At 42.3% G+C, this 12,450-nt stretch overlaps 1 protein-coding gene across 4 annotated transcripts in view; it reads right to left on the reverse strand.

Annotated features, from left to right (window-relative positions):
- Positions 1-160: 160 nt before the first annotated feature.
- The window catches only part of ldlrad4a (low density lipoprotein receptor class A domain containing 4a), a 65,289-nt gene continuing 52,999 nt past the window's right edge, over positions 161-12,450 (reverse strand). For 3 of the 4 annotated variants that reach the window (XM_056741060.1, XM_056741063.1, XM_056741061.1), the window contains 3 exons: positions 4,463-4,617; positions 3,767-3,820; positions 161-3,518 (listed from right to left, as the gene is read on the reverse strand). In XM_056741060.1, coding sequence (XP_056597038.1) covers positions 2,991-3,518; positions 3,767-3,820; positions 4,463-4,617 — 737 coding nt within the window. In that variant the 3' untranslated portion in view covers positions 161-2,990. The remainder of the gene's footprint in view (positions 3,519-3,766; positions 3,821-4,462; positions 4,618-12,450) is intronic. The other variant, XM_056741062.1, reaches the window with a different exon arrangement.

The following is a 12,450-nucleotide window of genomic DNA, read 5'->3' on the forward strand; positions in this document are numbered from 1 at the left end:
CTGACGCGAGATGTTATTTGCTTGCGTTTGAAGAGAACATCATTACGACACTCGGTGGGTATGTTCCTCGACTTTAATTGCTCTCTCAAGCCATTTGATGACAGTGAAAGAACAAGCGCGGAATGGTTTCATGAGGGACTACAACGGTATCCTTGAGCAATAGTTTTATTGTTTTATTGATTTTTAAAAGAGTTTTCAGTCACCTTTTTTCCTGTAAAAGTATTGCAATTAACAGACCTCAAACTGAAAACCGCTGACATCACAATGACTTAAATAACAGAACAACAAAAATAAAAGGCTTAAGGACAGCAGTGTTCCTCGCTCACTTAACTGTTTTTCTCTTGTAAAAAAAAGTGGAAAAGTTTACAGTCCAGGTCATACGGTCTTGTGATGTGATGTGATGTCAAGGCCGGCGCCGAACATTGCTGTGGATTTCAGATGAATCAAAATTTCAGATCCACAGAAGAAGAAGAACCGACCCACACCATTTCTCAGTCATTCACCCGTTTATTCGTTCGAGCACATACAGGGAACACAGCGACTTCCTGGAGAGGAGCCTGTAGATGCGGCGACCGAGGAAAATGAGCAAATGAACATGCAGTAACATTCGGCTATGGGCATCTGATGCTCTTTTACTGTGTGTATATATATATATATATATATATATATATATATATATATACTGTATATATCACTCACTTGACTATGTGTAGAAAGAAAGAAACAAAATGATATCCAAAATGCATCGCCCAAATCCTCTCTCGTCAGGTCGGCCTACAACCAAAAAGCCTCACCCCGACACCAAACCTTGGAAAGAGAATCTGCTCCATTTATTTTTTGTTAACTAGGATACAATTATGTCACGTCAGGTTATTTTCTGCGATCGACCGAGCGTGGTTATAACAAGTCCAAACAGCTAGCAGTCACAAAACAAACTTGAAATAAATAAAATGACAAGCGCTGGCATTTATAAGTCGCTCTCTGGAAGTTACAAAAGCAGCAGCTAGTTCTCCTTTATATAACTGCTTTATATTCGTTTCATCACATAACAGATTTGCATTTTACCATATAGGAAAAAAATATAAGAAGTATTTTTGTTGTATTTATATATGACCATAATGTAGCATTTCTCTTTGCAAACGTTACTCTGTTTTACAAAAAAGACAAAGCACAATTGAAGGCATTCACAAAACTTGATGCCACCTTGTTAAATTTCTCTTTTTAATATTATCATCTATACAATATATTACAGTATTAACAAAGCTTTCTTGTGGTTGTCTACCCATTGGGTAGGATATGTGCATAATATATTCAAGTTATATACAGCACCGTACAAATAAACAGAGTTCGACTACTGAAAGAAGCACCATAGGAAGTGAGGCACAACAAAGGTGGGGACTTTTGAGTGCAAGTGGGTTTCTATGTCTGCTTTAACATCACTGTTAGGCACCGAATTCACTCATGGAAATAGTAACGTGCCAACCTCTCGGCTGCGAACGTACAAATAAATTTCCATTTGTTTTCCTACGACGACCAAGTTAACCAAGAACTAAAGCGAACTAAAAGCACAAGTATGTAAGTGGCGGTCGGTAAGCAAATATAAAGTAATGGGGATTATGGGGACACACCGAACAAAGAGCAGCAGCAGTAGCAGTAGCAGCGCGTAGCAGCAGCGATACAGTACAAACTCAAACCGTGCGGTCAGAATAAGTGACGGCAAGCAGAGCCGAAGCAGGATAACACCGGATGGACATCTTTCCAAAGGGGTGGGAATGGTATCGAACAGGAGAAAATGGCTTTCCCACCCACGTCGACCAATTAACCTCTCAAACTGATACCTTCAATAAATAGCTAGTTAATAAATAAATGGCCCGGTTTTTCTACGGGACTTTCTAAAGTGAAGGCCAAAAACAGATGGCGTGTCTGAGAGCATTCCCAATGCGTGCCATGTGGTGATGAGAAAAAAACGTGGATGTGGACAACGAATAAATACTTGTGTCAGCAAACGACAGGCTAAACCGTGTTCCTGTGGTGCCACGGAAAAAAAGGGCATTCCAGGAGGCTAAGAAACGAAAATATGAGATCCGTATACGATTGTCAACCAAAGCATAGTATGGATAACTGGAAAATTATATGCATGCTTTTTGCGGTTTAAAATAGTAAACAAACACGAGATATGACACGCTCATTCAGGAGGGGACAGGGGATGTGCATAAGACTAAAGTTCCCATGATTCCCTTGCACTTGGACCCCATGACAATGCTGAAGTGACGCAAGTTTAAAGTGCTACTCGACAGGATGAAAGTGGCGTATGTGTCGTCCGTGCCAATATCTCTCGCTTGGTCAGTGGAAAATGATCTGGAATTGGAACCGTTTGCTAAACCCCTTTCGTAAATAAGTGCCATGACGCAGTTCCTTTCTGGAGGTTATAGGCTGGATCAGAGTTCTGCGTCTCCATTTCAGAAAACCATGAAAAGAAAGTTCCAGGTAAGTCAAAGAATACCTGTGCGCTGACGTATCAAAAGTAACTAAGGGTGATCGTGTCTGCTGTGTCAAAAGAACAAGTACAACGCAAAGACTCTTTGATGTCGTTGTTGTGAGTCACGTCCCCAAAATTTAAGATTTTCTCATGGCACTCGATTTTTGTGCACGGGTCCTGGAAATGCACAAACAAACAGTTAATATCTCAATCCTATGACCGGTCTCTCGCGCAAACCTTCTGTGCCGACACACCTTTTCTTTAAATACAAGAGAGCGTACAAAACGATTTAGCCAAGGAGCCCAAATATCCACACAAGCCCCAAGTTCTAGCAAGGAACAGAAACCAAATAATACACAAAAAAATAAACTTTGTAAGCTTGGTTCCTCAATTGTCATTTCGAAATTGTGCAAGGGGAGTGTGCCGTAAGCCGAGCAACCACCCCTTTGAAATCCAGGAGGCGGTGCCAGAGAGTGCGGGCGACGGATCAGCCACTCTCTGCGCCTTCTAGTCACACGGGTTTGTCCCGCCGGCCCTCCTTAACCTTGACGAACAGTGTTGTGCTTGCGGCAGGTTGGGCCGAGCGGCTGGCTGTCCTCTGGTTGGAGGGTGGTGCGTTATTGCTGTGCTGGTGCAAGGAGGCGGCGGAGCCTGGATACGTCTGACCCATCACCTCACTATAGGTGGGCGGCGGGCCCTCCACGTGCGAGTTCGAGGCACTCTTCCCAGAGTTGCTGCTAGGGGGCCGCGGCCCGCCTCCGTGCACGTAAACGTCTATCAGGTCGCTGTCGAAAATGGTCCGGTTGGGAGGCGCTCGCACGGACGCGCGGCTTAGCTCCAGCTGCTGCTCGGGGTCTCTAAGCTGCAGCGTGCAGGGGCCCTTGTAGGGCGGCGGCTCTTCTCCATCCGACAGGCAGATGGTGGGTGGCAAGTGGATGTCCTGCTGCAGGTACGGGTAGGTGGGCTGGAAGCGGCTGAATCGGTCCCTTTGCATAAATGGTGTGTTGAAGCGTTCTCCGCTCCGTGGCCCGTACATCACCTGCACATAGAGAAAAGAGATCTTAAAACTCAAAATTCAAAACTTGATGTGATCATTCTTCCAAACAAATGTTGATTTATTGAATACCTTTTGGTAAAAGAAAAATAGGTGTGTATTACTACCGTTGTTTGCATTTGTAGAAAAGCAGTTTGCAAACAAATTTCAATTATTTCTAACCGGATTCTTTAACTGAACATTTAAATTAGCTTGCGGTTGAATAACAGGTCATATCAGTTGACCCAACTAACCTCTGTGGCTCCTTGTTGCGTCACCAAACTGTCTGTTGGCCATGCACAGCCATCCTAGACGAGAGAGGAAAGATAAAAGAGTGTTTGAGTCCAGGCAAATCTCATCTGATACATGAAGTTTGGAAAGAAAGTCCAACATTTACTTGAGTCATCAGAATATACTACACTACACTTAGTGAATCAATTCAAATCATGCATCTTTAATAGAAGTCAGCTGCTTAGTCTTGAAAATAAAGCAGCAAATGTTGTTGATTTGAATTTATGAGCTTGTTTCTGAATTGAAAACTTTAGCCATTTTTGTTCCTTTCATGCTCTGCATCTGTTTCTAAATCACATCCTGCAATATTTTTATGACTCTCTCGCTGGGAGGTGAGATGGATGGCGGTCTAGATGAGTGTGTCTCAGCACTCCTAACTACAGGACGTAAATCAACACGAGGAAAAGGACAATGCATGGGCATGGGTTCACTGGCGCTGCCGCAAACACGCAGAAGCGGCCGCACACACGGTCAAGTCCCACATGAACACGCTCAGAAAGTCACACATATGTCGATCAAAAGGCAGAACAGGAACTCGACACCCACTCGGCTTCAGAACTCACACAGACAGCACACACCAGGCCAGTCCGTAAACGCATTTGAACACATGTAAGGGGGCGTTCACATCTGGACGAAAACATCTGGAGACGCACACTTACCGGCTGCATGCCTTCTTCTCGTCGACGTGCCTGGCTGTGGCGTGTGAGGAAGGCCCAGGCCGACAGCCGATAGTGGTTCAGCAAACAGATGATCACAACTACCATTACAGTCATCACCACAATAATGATTATTATCTGAACAAACTCCAGTTCAGCTGAAAGACAAGAACACAGAGAGAAAATCATGAGCACTGTGTAGTCATTTGCAGATTTCTCGTGTTAAAAGCTCATGTGGGATTTATGTCAAAAAGAACCACTCCTTAACAATCCTCATGACTTGAGTGAAGTTATGAAGCTGGATAGTCTAATACGAGGAACGACAAACCCAACATGTTCTTGCTTTTTACCACCAGGAGGCAGTAAACTAGACAAATTTGAAGGTTTTGAGATTGGGTGGGGAACACTGACCAGAACCAGACAGAATAACTAACGGATTAATTCCTTCATATTTCCAAAGACTGGAGATCTTAAGAATGTTTTTAAGCATTTTAAGAAAGCTACAAGCTTTATGTAGAGAGAATTTTTGAGGAGTGTTGGACGGGCATTATGGAAATATGACGTAAGTTGGATTCAAAGTCACATTGCCCGGCTTGCTCACAGCTCCAACAGGTTCTTCTTTATTACCTCGGAAAATCAACTCATTACATCATAGATATATCGGAATTAAAATAAAGAAATGTAATATGCTTATAAAGAATGTCTGAATGAACTTATCGCGCCACTCTTTATTTCCTTTAGTGGATTTATTTCTTCAGAAAACATTAAAAGCATTTGGACTGGCCACACACCCCACCCTGACCAACGCAACAACTCAAAGTAAGGCTTAAGTCAATAGGGTCTTGTTTCCAAGTCACATGAAAATCACATAGACATGTGCCACACATACATTAAGAGACAACTTGTTAGGCCTACTGCCCACTCAGGAACTCCCACAATTCTCTCCAACACACAAAGGTTTATGTTGTGAGACAATGGAAAAACCAGCGCTACATTAAAGCAAATCCTCCTTATGCAAAAACAACAAGCTGTCTTACACTACTGCTAGGATGATCATTTACAAAGAAAATGGATATAAGCTCAACAACAAACTGTGGATTTTTTGTATTAGGCAGAAAAGAAGACCATAGTTTATATCCTCTAACACACTTTAGCGACAATAAATGATTTCACACTGCGAAACAAGAGATGCCACAAATAACCCTTAAACCTACAATCCTTTATAAGCATATACGTTTAAGGTCAGACGTATTTAATATCGAAACATCAAAACCAAATCCAAAAGCTCTACATCCCCTTTTAAATCCTGCCACAAGAACTGTAAAAGCTACAAATTAAAAATCCACATGCTCATTAGTAAGCTTCTCCTGACTATGACCTAGTCAACTATTCTGACCCAAACCTATTTAAAGGCAGCGTTTTAAGGTCACCAACTCATGTCAATTCTGAGAATAACCTTCCCTTCTGACCTTCTCATCATGGCAACTCTTTACTTAGGGAACATACCCAGAATGCAGCTGGGCTGCGTAGGTGACAGCATTAAAAAGTGGCACTGTGCCATGGCTACTTTGGAGAGAGTGCCTGCAAGACAAGGCCCCATCTGTTAAGAGCCTGGAGGAAAGGACCAGAGACCAGACGTATCGTAAGACTTAACCCAGCATAGGAGATAAAACGGCCTAAATCTGCCCCCCCCTAAACGGATTACGGCCTGGACCGGCTCCAAGAGACAGACAACCTGTGGTAGATTGTGGAAGGGGGCAAACATGTTGTAATTGACACATCCGAACCCCAGAGACAACAAGGTTCATTTGAGCTGGAGAACCGGAGACTACTCTAGCACAAGTCGCCCATCTAGGCATGTCCACTTCTGTTATATAACACAGTACAATAATTTTCTCTAGGGGGCCAGGCAAGGTAATGTCATCAGGAAGCCTCAACCTTTTCTTCCTTCAGAAGAGGGTTCTGACCCAAACACTGCAATAAACAAACAATACATGGCAGTTTATTGTTGCTTAAATGGATCCTTTGTGTTTTGTCGCATTCAGGGCAATATAAATACGGAATACAGGGATATTTCTGGTTTTGCTCTGTCATAGCCAATTTAGCATAGCTTAGATACGAAACAGAATTAAATATGAACTCAATCTATACCGTTAGTTTCGCAAGTTACGTAAACTCATGATCCTTATATGAAATCCTATTCCTGCTAAAAGGGCGACTCTGGTGTCTAACCCAGACGTGAAGGCATTACTCGGAAGATCTGTTAATGTGTTATGATTACCGTCCCCAACCCCAGACAGAGCAGACACAACAAACCATTGTCGGCCTGTTTGCAATGGGCCAGAAATGTAAACAGACTGCTATAACGTGGCAACAACTGCACAGCGCTGAGCCTTAGAGCAAGGGAGAGAAAGGCAGCTGGGCGAATTCAGGTTAGCCTTATGTGGACTCCCTGAGATCAGACAGCTCAATCCTCTTACCACTACGTTTGCTGCCCCATTGTGTTGATAGCGAAGAGGAGATGTGCGCTAACACCTGTCACCGAGCCTATAACAGGCTCTCAGGTGTAGTGGATCGTTCAAACACAGCAAGTAACCGTCACCTCATCTCTAAGGTCAAAAAGTCCTGTTTGTCCTTCCTGGGGTTATTCTGTTTCTGAGCTGAAGAGAAGGGAGGAGGCATTACATAAGCCTATCCAAAACGTTATCCCCTTTGCTTGCTTTCTTTTTTATAACATGCTCACAAGCTGCAAAGACAGCCGAGTCTGGCCACCAGATCTATATTTCATGAAGCCATTTCCTGTTTCCTCCTCTCGGCAGTTTCATAACAGAAGAAAAACAGCTGTGCTCTCACGATCGAGGAGGAAAGAAAAGGAGAGGGTGGAGGAGGTGGGGGAAAGGCTGGAGAATGGGGAGCCATCTGTGCTCCATCTCTCCTCAATGTCTCCCCAGTACAGTACAATTCTCATGGAGTCGAGCACAAGACGCGCATATGTCATGCCAGATTCAACAGTCGAGCTCACAGTTGTGAGGAAAACTCCTCAGACTGAGCTTTGACTTCATACCAAAGCACACATTACACAACAGATTTCCACAGCAAAGAGTTGGATAACTAGTTTCCGAGTGACTTCATCGGCATGGCAAGGCAGCAAGGACCAGGGAAAAACAACTCTTTTTGTGGTGCAGGGAGTAAAAACAACGTGTAAAACTAGGCGTAGTTACCTAAAAGCTAACAGCCACTCATGTTGGTCATCTTGACTGTGGACTGTTCTGGAAACAGAGATGTACAAATCCGGCGATAAAGGCACCGTTTGATCCAGCACAATCTGAAATCTAGTTAAGCATCCATTCGCCCACATCACAGCATACACCAGACAACAAAAGGCATTATAGGAACCTTAGAGAGAGGAGGCATTGCCCCCCTTTTTCTGTGTTATCTGAGTTGTCCCATCAGAATGCCAGACAAAAGGAAAGGGCCATGCCAGACGCCCATGTGGGCCGGAGACTTGTAAGAAAGACTGCACAATGATAAGGGAAGACACAACTGTATCTCACGGCTGCAGTAAATACCCCTTTCTAGAACATTCCCTAGCAACATGCTATGAGTCACTTTATGAGAGGCTGTGGAAGGGGCAAAGCCAGAAAGCAAGAAAGCCAAAAACAAGACTAAATGAAAGAAGAGAGGTATCTATGCCTTGTGGAATTGTCTCGTTTTTTTTAGGAAACTGAGAGGAAGAGAGAGGCAGCTCTATTCTGGTGTGACAGACATTTTCCATTCACACACAAGGTGTATAAAAAACACAAGAGATGGAGTGCAAGAGAGAGAAAATGTATGAGACAGAGGAAAGGACTCACCAATAAACTGAGTCTTATGGAACAAATGAGATCAGAGGACAGCCCTAAAGAATGAATCAAGACCCTGGACTTGATGCACTCCGTATTCGATCCGGCTACAAAGCTTAGTAAAATGAAGGCCGCGATCTAACCCGCAGCCTTTCAAATTGGACAGATAGCAGGAAGCGTTTGAGAACTAGGGCGCATTTAATCGTGCCATTGGCAGGAGCTATTCGTCTGTGCCTCGCTGGCAAAAGCAGCACTGTCACCTAACCAGGGCGCAAGCCACTGACCTCGCTCTCTAATCTGAGATAAAGCTCTCGTATTAAAAAGACGCCCCATACGGGCGCCAGACACGTCTAGACTCCCCATGCCATAACACCCACTTTTCTTTAATTATTTAACCTCTTGGTAAGACTGTACAGGATAAGCTTTGCCCGGGCCTGGACACCGCCTGCTACAGAGTCCCCCTACGTTCACCCCCTACCTACAGCTCATCTCATCCCACTGGTGATGCCAGTTTACCACGAATATTGTCTTACACCCCTCTACTCTTCTTCTATCCAACACCCCCTTCCTCCTCCTCTTAGCAAAGGTAGATTGAGTCATATCCCCTTGAAACAGGACGCAGCTCAGGATTTAGTTCTTCATCAAATAGAATTTGGTACAGGATGTTCTTTTAGCACAGCTTTCATGCACTCTTCGATGAGACAGCATGTGCGCTGACACATGCAATGATTATATATAGTTCTCTACAAACCTTCGTTTGGTACCTCCTAAGTACACATTCTCATACATACGCCAATGAATTTATCCAAGCTTTAGATCCAGCTTTCGTCCTCATAATTCCATTTCCTCTAAATCAATGTTATTCTATAGTGCGGCGGTTTCTTACGGGTGGTCTCTTGTCCAGAGAGCAGGCATGCTGGGATACCACATCTCAGAACAGCTCATCTCAACCCATATCCTGAGGGGACGAAATGAGACCAGCGCCCTGCACGGATGCCACTGAGCACATCAGAGCTTTTCTAACATCGCCACTATTCATGGCTACTATTATATATTGCAAGCAAGCATGCTCCTTTAACTGCCGAATCTGCCGTGTTGTCTACCGACTACATAGACATCTGCATTCTGAATAGAAGTGCACATTGCAATAAAAAAATTTAAAGTTCCTTTTTATGTTAGATGAACTATTATCATGTTCACAGACACTGACCAAAAAACACACGAAAAAACACAGAATGTGGATTCGGTTGACATGTTTACAGAAAAACACAAACAGAAACATTTAACCAAACTGCTGGCCAGGACAACATTAGGCCCAACCCTCAATTTAGGATCAAAAATTAAATTGGCATAGTCACCTCCATTTTAAAAGCTTTCAAAAAAAATCCTCCATTTTGTCTGCATGAACAAAACAACACGAACGACCGGAGACCAATAGCTCAGCAGCTCACAACAGACACAAGCCATCCAGTGCAAATAGCTCTGAAACAACCCTGCAAACCCCAGACAAACTCTACTTTTCCAAAGCGATAATGGAAATTATCACAGAGGGGAACCATAAAGAAAGTCTGCTAAGCATTGCTAGCTTTAGTCTTGGCAGGAGAAACGTCCTCTAAACATAGTTCTGGGATAACAGCGAACATTGTGTCAACATCATGACGTGATTATGACCGTGTTCTACATGTGGCTGTTGTATGACATGCAAAGGTAGAAACCCATCTTGTCTGAACACTGACTCACCAGATTAACACACAAACAAGTCCTTGCACTCCATGTGCTCACTGAGGAACATTACCTTCAGTGCGTCAAAAAAAACAAGAAAAGATTTGTCTGATAAATGTTGACGTTTGTCTGTCAAAAAGTGCATTATGGCTCTGTTCCTTAATAAACCCACTAAGGTGTAAACCAAGCATCTGACAGACAGTAAAATGACGTATTATTGTTTGATCCAGCAAGGGATGTGATGTGAAATAAACAACTTGAATATTTGAGAGTATAAACAATAAAAATGATGTGACTGGCTCTGTGTCCTCAGAAAAAAGCTGGGTCATGTGAGGTGGAAGAAATACTACATGAGAAGGATTAATAATGCATTTGAACGTGCTGCTTCTCTTTACGGCTCTCACAGCACAGAAGATGCGATCCTGCCCCATGTCATAGCCAGACCTCGTGCTCACATGTGGAGAGGGTTTCCTAAAATTGTCCCATTTCTTTACATCATAAATAATATTTTTGGCGCCACAGTGTGTGCCCGTCTGCTACGGCACTACCCATATACCCAAAATGGCATCATCCCAATTGCATAACATCTCTGCAAAGATTCCACTGTGAGATCGGTGGTCAAATCAGGCACCTCCTATCAAACCATTGAATATTCGGGGTCACCACTAGTGCAAAATGGTTCATTAACAATATAAATATAAAATATATTTAACTTCGGATGAAGATACTCACACTAAGAAAGGATGTACAACCGACTCCTATCTATGCTGTAAATACATGATCATTATTTGAATCGAGTATAAGAGCATAGGTCGTGGACATGAAATACAGTGAATACAGTTTAGTTGTACAGTTTGTAGTGGCACAATTGCCAGTAGGTTGAAGATAAATCTGCCATTACTAATTCTTATCAAAAATGTATAAATAAATCGGTTTATCAAAGGTTCTGCTTTTTTGAGGGCTCTACCTGGTTTGACCATTTGTAAACCCATCTACTACGTTGTGTATGGGACTTGTGCCCTCATCATCACCACTGATTTCTATACAACTAATTATAAGATTTTACATATGTTTTACTGCTAATGTACCATTTCATATAACACAGGCAGCATATATCACCACATAAAGTGAGTCTCTTCTTTTGTGACTGAGGTCTTTGCAATGGAGTAGAAATATGATTTCTTCCTTCCAAAAACACATTTAAAACATGAATATTTACTGACAATGGGGTCATTTTATTTAAATGAAACAGGCCAACTGCTGTCTTCGCGTAAATAAAATAATCTTCCTCCATTCTCTGTGTTTGGGGTCAGGTGCAGAGAGGGGCGACCAACATAATCAGATCCTGACAGACTTTCAAATGAGGGTCAGACCCCATTCCACCCCCAATATCACCAGCCACACAACAATAAAGCTGTGACGGATTTATATCACAATTAATAAAATATATTGCTAAATTAAATCATTGAATGACTATGTAAAAATGTAAATAAACAATGTATTAAAATGCTGCTCTTTTTAAGATGACAGAATTTGACATGCTCATTTGTAAATCGTATTGGATTAAAGCTTCAGCTTAATGTAAATGTAAGTTGTTTGTTAGACCTTTGGTAAACGTTCTTTAGATAGCAAAGTGCATCTAAATGAAGTAAAATCATAAATCTCACAATTTTGAATTAACATATTTATTTGGCCATTCGTTTTCCCAAAGTCCAGGTAAATAATCCCCAGTTTCAGCGACTTCAATATCAGAGTATTAAGATAGAGACGTTTTTATAGCTTCTGTGAGTTAAACGTGAGAAATAAAATGCTGTTTGTTATGTTCGATTCATTACCATGAATCAATTCAAACCGTCCATTTTATGAAGTCGGTTTAAAACTAAATACTACGAGGAAATATATGTCATCATTTAGAAATATTTGCTGTAGCTCCCTGCTTTTCAAAGGTTTTATAAAGTCATGAATCATAGGAATGACACGATAATTTACTATATTTAACCACACTCAACTTATTTATTTACTGAAAATATTTTTATATTTTAATCTGATTTTAAGCTAGTAATGCTGTATTTTGAGATAACATATTCAAAATGATTAAAATCTACCTCTGTGTTGATGCACATATAACATCTGACTCCCGGTTAAAACAGGACATTTCTTCTAAGTGAATTGCCAGCACAAAGAAGATTTGTTTTTATATTTAAATCAGGCAGACTGCACTCCACGTGCACAGACACAATGAATGAGAGCGGGGCGAAGGGTTACCCTGGCGACTTTCTGACCTTTGAACCCCCGAGAGAATAAAGCAGGGGGCAGGCGGGTTGATGTCTGGGAGCAGAACCCGGTGCACGCACTTCTGACGAGAGGGGATGGGTGCGAGACGCACAGTCTGATAACATCACGTCTGATCTGATTCTGTTGCGTCTG

This window comes from Triplophysa dalaica, chromosome 25 (assembly GCF_015846415.1).
Source record: "Triplophysa dalaica isolate WHDGS20190420 chromosome 25, ASM1584641v1, whole genome shotgun sequence".
NCBI lineage: Eukaryota > Metazoa > Chordata > Actinopteri > Cypriniformes > Nemacheilidae > Triplophysa > Triplophysa dalaica.